The sequence below is a fragment of the Panthera leo genome, chromosome C1 (genome assembly GCF_018350215.1).
Source record: "Panthera leo isolate Ple1 chromosome C1, P.leo_Ple1_pat1.1, whole genome shotgun sequence".
Taxonomy (NCBI): domain Eukaryota; kingdom Metazoa; phylum Chordata; class Mammalia; order Carnivora; family Felidae; genus Panthera; species Panthera leo.
In genome coordinates, this window is record NC_056686.1 from 20,209,048 (window position 1) to 20,221,085 (window position 12,038).

The 12,038-nt window shown below is 54.5% G+C and overlaps 1 protein-coding gene across 2 annotated transcripts in view; it reads right to left on the reverse strand.

Annotated features, from left to right (window-relative positions):
- SLC9A1 (solute carrier family 9 member A1) overlaps window positions 1-12,038 on the reverse strand; it is a 48,471-nt gene that overhangs the window by 24,741 nt on the left and 11,692 nt on the right. The window contains exon 1 of one of the 2 annotated variants that reach the window (XM_042948502.1): window positions 186-948. The exons of the other annotated variant lie outside the window; for it this stretch is intronic. Coding sequence (XP_042804436.1) covers window positions 186-198 — 13 coding nt within the window. The 5' untranslated portion in view covers window positions 199-948. Of the gene's footprint in view, window positions 1-185; window positions 949-12,038 lie in introns of those variants that run through there. 2 annotated transcript variants of the gene reach the window in all.

Below are 12,038 nucleotides of genomic sequence, written 5' to 3' on the forward strand. Positions count from 1 at the left end.
GAGCCCAAGCCGCAGGAGACCTGGGTTCCGGCCCAGACCCTGTCACCAACCCACTAAGTGCTTTGAACAAGCCCGTGCCTTACTCTGGCCTTAGTTTCCCCATTCTCAGAGGCATGTTGAGAGCCTTTCCAGCTCTGACATCTGACCGATGAGCTCTGCCGCTGGACAAAGCACTTCACACTCACCATCTCTGTCCATATGCCAACAAGCACGGTGTCTGGGCCCAGGACAGTCTTCATGCGGAGTAAGATAGCACGAAGCACGGGCTGGTGTAAAGGGCCCTGGTCTGCCAACACAGGAGCTGGCTTCTGTCCCAGTTCTAAACCCGAACTTCTCTGTGATCTCTGGCAAATCACAGTATTGCCCTGCGCCTCACTTCCTTCCTCTCCGGCATGGGGATAAGCAACGCTCATGGCGCTGGGTGGCTGTGAGAAAGAGAAAGACCTGTCTTGGACGGAGGGGCGGGATGGCAAGGGGCCTCCCTGTTCCCGGGGAGCAGAGCATGTCTGCCCTCCAGGGCTCAGCCCGCTCTGCGGCCCAGCATGGTTGCCGCCTAGACGTGGGTTCCATGGGAGAGCACAGTAGAAATATCAAGACACCAGAGGGGCTGGGGGCCCTCCGCCGGAACAGAAGTCACTCACTGGCTCACACTGGAGCCAGGCCTTAGTAAGAGGAGGACCCAGCAGTCAAGTGACAGCCATAGCTCTGGAGGACTGAGGCCGAGCAACTGGGCCCGGGCCAGGGGAAGCTGTCCCACACGTAGGCCGGAAGATCCTCAGTGAGATGGCTGGGAAGGGTGACATCTGGAAAAACAAGCAGGGGTCCAGTCGCCTCAGGGATCTGTCCAAGGTTTCAACCCAAACTCAGCCAGCAGTGAGCCTGTGGTTAAGAGCGAACATGGTCAAGGGGCGCCTGGGTGGCTCAGTCGGTTGAGCGTCCGACTTCAGCTCAGGTCACGATCTCGCCGGTCCCAAGTTCAAGCACCGTGTCGGGCTCTGTGCTGACAGCGCAGAGCCTAGAGCCTGCTTCAGATTCTGTGTCTCCCTCTCTCTCTGCCCCTTCCTCACTCGCGCTCTATTTCTCTCAAAAATAAACATTAAAAAAAATAAACAAGAAAAAGAGGGAACATGGTCTTGAGAACCGGCAGCCTGGTTTCCTGGCTCTGCCATCTCCTAGCCAGGTCTCCCTGGCAGGCACTCAACCTCTGAGTGTTAGGTGAAACTCAGTTTCTTCATCTGAAAAGCGGGCTCATAACCACTTGTCTCACAGGGCTGTTCTGAGGATCCAACGACATTATGTGTCGGAGCAAACAACTGCCAAAGAAAGCGCTCAGTGGAAGGCACGGCTCCAATCTCCGAGCCCCTAGTCCCCAGGCCCAGAGAGGGCCTTCTGGCACCAGAGCACACTTGCCAGGGAGGGAGCTGGACTCAGGAGACGGGGCCACACTCTGAGAGAGCCCCTCTGAAACAGGGCTTCGTACCCTGTCCCTGTCATCATTGGTTCCAGGCTGAGCCAAGCTGGCAGAAGCCTGCAGGGGTGCTGAGGGGAAGTGGAGAAGAGGCGGGGCGGGAGGAGGGGGGGAGGCAGAGGGAGGTGAGAGGAGGCAGAAACGCTCTGGATCCCCACTGAACCTGTTTCTTATCCCCTATAAAATCTATAAAACTGCCTTCTAGGGCACCTGGGTACAGGTCGCAGGAGCTGTGGATGTGGCTGAGCCAGGCAGCAGCAGGTCCCAGAGGCAGGTTGGCAGGGTGGGAGGTCAGAGCTTCCCCTGAGCAGGTGCCCAGGGGATGCCCTGAAAGGCTCCCACACACTTCTGAAAACAGCCCAGCTGGCTGAGCATCATGAGGAGGGAGACACAGAGGGCACACTTGGAGGGCCTCTCCCTGCCCACTGGGACAGTTTGTCACCTCAGGCCTCTAAGAGCCAGGAGATATACTGAGTGGATGGGAGAGCTGAGCATGCTCAGAGGAGGCTGCCCTTTAGAGGACACTGCAGAGAAAAGATGAGGACATGGCTGGCTGCAGGCCTTGGTCCTGGTGCCAGGAAGGCCCAGGGCTCCAGGAACAGCAAAGGGAGGTCAGGCCTCTCCCGGGGCTCACGAAGAACCTCAGCATGAAGCCACAGGAGGTTAGAGGAGACAGGGCCTTCCGAGACCATTCCAATCCAACCCCTTCATTTCCTAGATGCAAAGAATAATACCCAGAGAGGGCAGGAACTCGGCAAGGTCACATGGCGAGGTGTTGGCAGAGTCGGGATTTATTCACACCGAGGACTCATACTCCAAAGCCAGTCCTCACTTAGAACACAGTGCCGCCCCTCATCACTCCCACCTTTTCTTTACAACTACCTTTTACCGGGCACTTCAGTGTGATGTGTCTGCACACCTTAAGCTGCATGAGTCCCCGAAAATCTCTGGTATCACATCCTTATTCTGAAGCTGAGGAAACCGAGGCAGGGAGAGGTGGAGAGACTTAACCAAGGCCCTACCGTGGGGTCTTTCTGACTCCAGAGCCACGGCCCGGCATGCTTCCTCCAGCTCTGAGCCCTGGCTTTCTGTCCTGCCGTGCTCGGAACAGGAGGCACGGGTCGCTTCGGCTGTCATTTGCTTGCTACGTGACCTTGGGAGTGAGACACTCACCCACCCTAAACTCCTGGTTCCCTCTAAGACCCACCCCCAGCAGTACCAATATGCTCTGGTTCTGTGTGTGCTCTGCCAGAGGGAGGACCAGGACCTGTCTGTTACCCTGGGGAAGAGGAACAGAAATTTCCAGAGGCACCTCTCAGGCCTGGGGTGAGGCCTACGAGGCCCCTGCTTAACACCTGTGTGCACTGCCTTGGGGGACACAGTGCAGCCCACTAGTCACATGCCAGCATGGGAAGGGAGAATTGTCATCAAGCCCCGTGCTTTCTCATTTGGCCTCAGCGATGCCACGAAGTAGGCACTGTTTCTATTTTCCAGAGGAGAAACTGAGGCTCGGAGTTTAAAGAACTTGCCCAAGCAGCACACAGCCAGTAAGCAACAAGACTGGTACTTGATCCCAGGACTGCTTCATCCCAGAGGCTGAGCTCTGCCCTCACACCAGGCTGCTGGATAGGAAATGGCCCATAACTGCTTCCTGCTGCCACTCTCATCCGCAGGCACAGGTTCCGGAGTCCAGCCCCCACGTGGCTATGCGGTGAGGGCCTGGATGACGGCAGGCGCCCATCCGTGACGAGCCGAGCACAGAGAGGCAAGATACAGGCAGGCTGAGAGGCTGTCGGCCTGCCTACTTGCCTGCCATCGGTGTGCTCCATATAAGTCACTGTCCCGTGCCCAGGAAGAAGCAAAAAAGGCTTCCAACAGCACCTGCTTCCACCTAAGCTGGGCCCATCATATGACTCTGCACACGGCACAGAGGTGGGGATTCCTGTGGCAGCAGGAACCAGGAAGCAGCACTGCAGGGCAGAACAAGAAAGGCCCAGAACTCAGGCTGGAGCCCTGGTTCTGATCAGCTCAGTCGCCGGCTTCTTCATGAGATGGGGACATTGATGATCATAGCACTCACTGAGGGCTCCTTAATCCTCAAACCATCCAGTGAGGGAGGCACTATGACACTCACATCATAGATGAGGAACCTGAGGCTCAGAGAGGCCGGGCTACTTGGCCAAGGCCACCAAGCTGGTAAGTGGTAAGGCCGAGCGGGAGTCAAGTCCAGGAAGCTGACTCCAGAGCTGACAGGTACTTGTCCTCCAGGGCATTTCTCAACCAGGTTCCTCACCTGAGCCACAGGAAAAATAAGGTGGATAATCATCTTCTCGACTCTCCAAAGGATGGGCCTAACTGGACTGTTTCAGAATGTTCAAAGGAGCAGGCTGGGGGTCTTACTATGGTACTAACTGTGGTTGTTATCAATGGAAAGGAAAGAATACTAGCCCTGAGTGCCAGTCCCCATGTGCCCTAACTCTGGGCCTTGGGTTTGCTCAACCATGAGGAGAGAGGGCCAGGTAACCTCAAATGACTCTCTCACCCTGGTTTCCTAGGATTCAAGGTTGCTCGGTTCCACCACTTTCTTGTGCATGTGACCCTGGGCGAGTTAGTTAACTCTCCAGACCTCAGGGTCCTCATTTATAAAATGAGGACACCTCCCCTCACCTCACAGGGTCAGATGAGGCCCACCCAAGATGCTGAAGGCAGAGGGCCCGGAACGGTGACATGCAAGGCAAGAGCTCCGGCACATGGTGGCGGTGCCTCCTATTCTCTGTGCAGGACGTCTGTGACATCACCATTCACTGCCATTTGAACATGTGTCCCTCTACAACCTCGCCCTGAAAGTGGATACAAGGGCTCACACTCCACCCTGGACCAACAGGGCACTCCCAGTGGCCCTGCCCAGCAACCTGATATCACTGCCATGGGTGCTTTCATAATGAGCTGTGGCTCCAAAAGAGGCGGGAGACGGAGCACAAGGAGCCACTTCCGCCTCTGTGTGCCTGGTACCGAGTGTGGTGGCCAAATACGGGGGAGAGTGGGGCCCACCTGGGCCGGTACAAATCTTATCATGCCAGTTCTTCCGTGGGAGGAGCAGGGTGAATGAGGCACAGGCCCCAGCCCATACTGGTCAGGGTTTTGTTTCCAGATTCCTGACCTCAGCCTGGGCCATCGGCTCACAGGCCTGGGGGAGCCCTCTCTATCCGTTTATAAAAGCTGGGAGGGTGAAGGCTCAGGAGATCCAAACACCAAACTACAAGAAGTCTCAGAGACTACTCGCCTCCAGGCTGTCACCTGCGGGAAGGAAGAGCAGGGGTGCTTCTTAGCGGGAGGCAGTGAGCTCTGTGGGAATGGACAGAGGTCCGGGTTTGGGGGCAAAGCTAGGATAGAAAAAGTGCTGTAGCTTGGACTGGGACAGCATCTCCTCTGCCCCACCTGCCTGTTTCCCCACCCTCCTGGACCAGAGGATGGTGGACACCCCCTCCACTGGGAAGCTGCAGGGCTGATGTCCCCCTTGGCTTGATTCTGGCGCTGCAGCCTTCCCTGGGCCACGGTTTCCTCACATGTAAGGCAGCGGGCTGGGTTAGCCTCTCAGAGGCTCTTCTGGTTCTGATAGCCCGTGATTTTGCAGAATAAGCAGCATACATGCGTCACCTCCCACCTTGTACTTTCTACCTTCCACTTTCCACTTTGTACTTTGCTATATGTTATCTCCTACCCTGATATTGATCTTTCCTATATGTTATCGAATTTAGAGTTAGACTTCATGGCATCCTTTTATGAGGCAGGTGTGGGTTCTCCTGCGTTAAAGAGGAGAAAACCAAAGCTCAGGACATTTAAGCCCAAGAACACACCCAGGCAGGGCACAACAGAGCCTGCACTTTATACCCAGGGTTCCAGAATCCAAACCCTGGGTTCCACACGGAGGAAAGCCTGCACTTCACGCCCAGGGTTCCAGAATCCAAACCCTGGGTTCCACATGGAGGAAAGCCTGAGGGCAGCCCTGCCAGGCCTGAGTGGAAGGCCCCGAGCGACTGATGCAGGAGCTCATTCCAGCCTGTCCTTCTCGATGTTGCTCCTTTAACGCAGATAAGGGGACTCTTAAAAAGTCAGACTTAATAAAAAAAAAAAGTAAGTTGCAAAAGAGTATAAACAGTATGATTACCACTTTAAAATGATTTTTATTAAAAAGAACTTCACACAAAGCTAGGGAAAAGTCCAGGCAGACGCTCAGAACTGTGAAGTGATCAGCTCTAAGGAGCAGGTGAATAAAAGGGATAGGACTTGCACTTGGTTCTTTACATACTTAGGTCGCGTTTGAATTTTGTTTCCTTTTTATGAACAACAAGACCTGGGAGGAAATTTGTCTGAGCATCTGCTCTGAGTCCAAGCTCAGTATTAAACACTTTATTATAGGGGGCACCCAGGTGGCTCTGTCAGTTAAGTGTCTGACTCTAGGTTTCGGCTCAGGTCAGGATCTCATGGTTTCGTGGGTTTGAGCCCCGCGTTGGGCTCTGCGCTGACAATGCAGGGCCTGCTTGGGACACTCTCTCCCCCCTCTCTCTCTGCTCTTCCCTCACTCAGGTGCGCTTGGTCTCTCTCTCAAAATAAATAAATAAACTTAAAAAAAAGAAACACTTTACTGTAATAAATTATTTCATTTAATTTTCACAAAACCCCATGGAGTATAAGAATGTTCATAGCAGCTTTATTCATAACTGTCAAAAACGGGAACCAACCCAAATGACCATTAGCAGAAGAGTGAACCACCATGGCTTATTCATAGAAGGCAATGCTGTACGGCAACAGAGAGAACAAACTCTCATTCATGTGACGACAAAGAGGAACATCCCGAATAAGGTGAGCAAAAGAAGCCAGACACAAAAGAACACCTGTTGTCTGACTCCAGTTATATCAAGGTCAGGAACAGGTACCACAAACTGATGATGACGGGAGTCACAACAGCGGTTACCTCAGAGGAATGTGGGGGTACAGACTGGGAAGGGCAGGAGGGGACCTTAGGAGGGTACACAGATATCCTGTATCTTGATTTGTTAACATGGTCGCAAACATTTATAAGTAATCACTGAGCCATTCACTTTAAGAGTAGTGCACTCTACTGTATGTATATATGTATGTTATTCCTCAATTAAATAGAGGGAGGAAAAGGTTTAAAAAAAGACATGCAAGGGAGAATTATCTACAGAAAAATGATGTTCACAGGTCAGGTACTCAGCCTAACGTCCCACAGCTAGCAGTAGTGCAGCTGGGATTCAAAGCCAGGTCTGCTGGACTCTGAAAACCTTAAGCCACCAGACTCTACTGACCCTGACTGCACCAAAGGATGCCCTGAATCTCCACCATCCGGGCCCCTGCACAGGCAACCTTGTCTCTGCTTGCTCCTCACTGCTGATCAATGGTGGCTGTGGTTTAGTCACCTGCTCACACTGAGTGGAGCCTAGCTCCCTGGAAGCCTCAGCATACTGAGAGCTGCTGTTGAACCAGCAAGGCCGATGGGGAGCAGAGGCCAGGCCTACAACTAAAACTTCGGGCCTGCAGGGAGCTGAGATAGGAGGTGTGCTGTGTGCCTGGAGAGGGTGTCCGGTGCACCCACTCGCCATAACAGGCCCTGGCCCACAATGATGGAATTTCGGATGTGGAAGGACAGCTGAGCAGCAGAGCTGAGCCTGGACTTGGCTCTGACACTTGGACCAGTGCTGAGACTGCTGGGCCACATTGCCTCACAAGGACTCAGAAAAGCTGATCCTGCCAGTCAACATCACCCCTCTTTCCCACCAGGGGAGCAGAAGAACTTTGAGGAACTTGGCTCCCCGGGAGACACCCACTCTGATTTAAATTCCTAGCCTGCTCAGGCTCCCCTCCCTTCTCCTTCCAAGGGAGCCACCTCCTGCTGCTAGGCATGGATCCCGCCTCCTGCTACATCCTTTTCATTCTCCCCCCAACTCCTACACAATCCTTGTCCCAAACCATTTCCTGCAGTTTCCCATCTGATCAGTTTCTTAGGAAGGATAATTATCTATGGAGGGAGGAGGCGGAAAATTCCCAGAGCCAAGAACACTGTGAGAAACTTCATCTAGTCCATTCTCCACCTGCTGGGAGAACCTTCATCCTAAACACAGGCTGGTCGTGGTCATGCCTCACCCCAAACTCTCTGCAATTCCCATCACCACGAGAAAAGTGTCCACACTCCTCTACGCCGAATCAGAGCCCTTCTCAATCTTTCCCAATTTCGACTCGGGCCCTCGTCACCACTACATTCTAAGTGGCAGTGCCAGAACCGAGACCCGTCTGCCACCAGGGCCCACACTGCATTGTGCTGCCTGCCTGTGTCACTTCAGCCTGTCTTGTATTGTAGCTGTTTACACGTCTGTCTCCCACACACAACTGTCAGCGCCACAAGGGTGGGAGCCACTGCCCACACTTCTGACACACAGTAGGTGCTCAGAGGCGAGCTGAAGAGCAGGTGGGAGCCAGGGGCAGCCGCCTCACCTGCAGAGGGAACAGGGGGCCGTCCCGGAGGGAATGGTGGAGGAAAGAAGACCCACACTTATACCATCACAGAGGGGCTCCGGACTAGGGGTTGGGAGACCTGAACTAACCCCAGCTCTGTCACCTCCCACTGCGGCCTATGGGCAAGTCATTTCCTCTCCCGCTCTCTGCTTCCTCCTCTGTGAGATGAGGGGGTTGGGCCCGGCTCCGTTACTGCTGGGTGCTCGCCACAGCACTGTCAATGACCGTCCCCAGGTCTACGTGCCAGGCCCCACCCCCACTGCTGCAAGAGCTGGCATCCCAGTCTAAGCCTCTTGACCCCCAACCCCCTTCCTTATCTTTCTCTGTCTCACCTCCTGGATCCCTCACTCTGTCCCTAGATCCCTCCCGACAATAAAGTCTACTTCTCTGATTCTAGGCCTGGTGTTTCCGGGCCCGGCAGTCCCCCAGGCCACGTGGGATCATAGGATTCGGCAGGGAACAGGCACGTCACAGCCCTGGTGCTCAGCCGTGCCAAGGCTCGCACAGGACAGGTCCGGTGACGGCCTGCCTGTGGGCACCGGGGTGGGGCAGGGGAGGAGAGGGCAGGAGTCCAGCAGGGCCTTGCGTCCCCACAGCCCCTCCCTTCCTCACGTGCCTTCATCCCCCCCTGCTCTGCCCTGCTCCCTATTCACCCCTCCCTGGCAATGACTCTCCCAGGCTGGAGCTTCCAGCCCACCGCTGGCCCGGCCACAGGAGCCTGTTTCAAAGCTTCACACCTGTTGCTCTCACAGACCTGGGCCGAGTGGCTGTGGGCCAGGGACCTGCTTTGCTTGGTTTACTGTGGCCAGCCCGAAGCCGGAGCCAACCCTCTATCTCTGGCTCCCAGGCTGCTCTGCGCATCCCTCCCCAGGTCAGACCATGTCACCCTGATCAAAAGCCTTCAGTGGCTCCACATAGCACCTAGATTCTCACACCACACCTCCTTCCCTCCCTCTCTCTCTACTCCAGGTTCCTCAAATGTGCCCTCTCCAGGGACGCTGGTCTTTGAAAGGCAAGCTCCTCCTTGTCATTTGCTCAGCTCAGAAGCCACCTCCTCAGAGAGGCCTTAGCTAACCATCCAAAGTAGCACATCTCTCTCCTATCTATTTTCTCCAGGATACTTATCACTGCCTGACACTGTTGTGTCTACTGTCCAACACCCCACACTGCCCTGGGAACCCCCTGACACCAGAAGCCTCCTTGTCCTGCTCCTGGCTATGTCTTCAGTACCCAGAATAGTGTCTGGCATGAGAGGAGGTGGGGGTTCTACACATTAGACTCGGTGGCCAGGGAGGCCTCTCTGAAGAGAGGACACCTGATCCAGGACCTGGGCAGGGAGCTGGCCTGCGGCAGCCTTCCAGGCTGGGGAGAGCAAGTGCGGAGGAACAGGCCTGGAGAGGCTCGTGCACTTGAGAAACCCAGGAAGACTGGAGTGAGTGAGGTCAGGAGAAGAGCAGCAAGGAGTGAAGCTGAGAGAGCTGAACGCCACACCTCTCCTGGATTGGATTTCACCCCAAGTTCATCAGGAAGCAACTGAAAAGTTTGAAGCAGGGGAATGGTGAGTTCTGGTTTACATTTCTTTTTTTTTTTTTTTTTAACATTTATTTTTGAGACAGAGAGAGACAGAGCATGAACAGGGGAGGGTCACAGAGAGAGGGAGACACAGAATCTGAAACAGGCTCCAGGCTCTGAGCTGTCAGCACAGAGCCCGACGCGGGGCTCGAACCCACCGACCGCAAGATCGTGACCTGAGCTGAAGTCGGACGCTTAACCGACCGAGCCACCCAGGCGCCCCTGGTTTACATTTCTGAACGATGCCCCTGGCTGCTCTGTGGAGAGCTGATTACAGGCAGAGGGGAGTGCAGCCAGGAGACAATTCAGGGGGCCCCTGGAGTCACCCGGTTAGAGATGCTCGTGGCTTGGACAGGGAAAGCAGAGGTGGAAATGGAGTGAAGGGTGTGTGATCGATGTGTGTGATCGAGCTTTCCAGAGGGCTGACCAGCCCTCTGCTCTGGCTGGAGTTCTAAATGCCTGGGAATCTAGCCTAGCCCACCCACCCAATCTTATTTCTCACTGACCCCCAGCCCAGACGTCCCCCGCAGCTGGTGGGCCTTCCTCTCTAGCCCCTTCTTTCCCCTTCCTCAGCCGGGTGCCCGCTCACACCCACTGTTCGGAGCCTCGGCTGGTGCCACGACCCTTGCCTGACCCGCTGCTTCCCCTCCCCTTGTCAAGGCCTTGTGAACGCACCTGCACAAAGGCCTCTGCCCCCTCATTCCGGCCACATCTCTTCTCTCCCTGAAGTCCTCCTGGGCTTTGAGGCAGTGGCACAGCTTCACTGGGCACTTTTATTTGCTCTTTCACTCTCTGAGGTGGCTGTAAGCTGGATAAAGGCAGACACCGGGACTCGTACCCTTCAGGGTTGCCGTGACACTCAGACAACCATGTACCACGTGGAGCCCTTAGCACAAGGCCAGGCGCTCGGCGGGTCTCAAACAACCCAGCTGCTTACTCAACAACCTGCTTACTGCCTCCATACGGCAACATCCAACACTGGTGCTCACGGCCCCGCAGGGTGGCTCAGCTTCTCTGCCCAGCCGGCCAGGCAGGTGAAGTATGTGTGGGGCTGAGGTGAAGGGGGTGAAAAATGCCCCAATGGGTTTCACAAGCAAAGGTCAATGGCTCCGCATTATCTACTGCTCTGCATTATTCACGTCTCCGTGCCTTTCTCCAGCTCCACCCTCCATATGAGCAAACTCCTGCCCAACCTTCAAGGCTCAGCTCAAAGCTCTGGCATGTGCTCTGATCCACCACCCACCCAAAGCCTCCTGTGCACCCACAGCCCTGTGGGGCCCTGCTGTGGCACTTCTCAGCACATCCCAAGTGCTTGTTTAGACCTCAGCCTCTCCCGTGAGGCTGGGATTATATTTATTCCTCTTTCCGTCTTCATTCAGCACAGCCTTTATGAGGCATGAATCAGTGTTTGCTGAATGTGCCTCCCCCTCCCAACTAAAGACCAAACCTCAGACATTTCAGCTCAAGATCTCATCTATGTGCCCACCCCAGTCCTGGTGACATTCAGCATTGCCCGGTGCCCTCTGGCTCTCTCATGACTGAAACCACCTTCCAACCATAGTGGCAACTCCCCTTTCGGAGCGCTTCCGGTGTGCCTGGAGCTTTACATGCATTATCCGTTTCACTGGAGAAACTGAGGCTCGGCCAGGGCGGCGCAGTTACAAAAGTGGCAGCACCTTCTGCCCTGCACACTGGCACAGTTCACCTGGTACCTCATCAGAGCTGGGCCTATTTTAAAAACCATCATCTGTTCTGCAAAATTTAGTGCTTTTATAGCTACACATCAAGTTGTCATACAAAATCGTGCTTTGCTCATTAAATGCTTCAAGTGATAAGTCTTGCTACTACAGCTACATGGTGAAATGACTGTTTTATAGGAGAAATTGCACAGGACTTGGAATGAGAAACTGTGGGTCTGGCTTCGGCTGTGCCACAGTCAGGCCATCCGCTTCTAGGCAAGGCACCTAACCTCTTGGGACCTCAGTGTCCTCATTCATAAAAAGGAGAAGAACAGCATCTCCCCAAAAGGTTTCCTGCTGCATCTGGAAAGTGCTCTCGCCACCTTAGGAGTGTGCTCATTAAAAGGATAAACATTATTTATCCATAGCTGCCTCACCCCTGCGCTTAGCACAGCACTGGACACACAGCAGGGCATCAGTAAGTCTTGCTGAGTGATTATTCAGTTGCTGGGCGATTCAGGAGTCAGAGAAAACAACCCAGCATCTCTCTCCCTCCCGATCCTAGAGGGACTCCCAAGTGCCATCATTTATCGCGTGTTCGGGATGTGCCAAACTCTGTGACAACCATCTTACACCGGTACTCTCCCCAAATCCTTCCAACATCCTGCCAGGTGTTACACCATCACGGTTGCAGGTGATCAAACTGAGACTCAAAGAGGGGAAGTGACTTACCCAAAATCATGGTGCCATGAAGTGGGAGAGCCGAGATTTGAACTCGAGTCTGT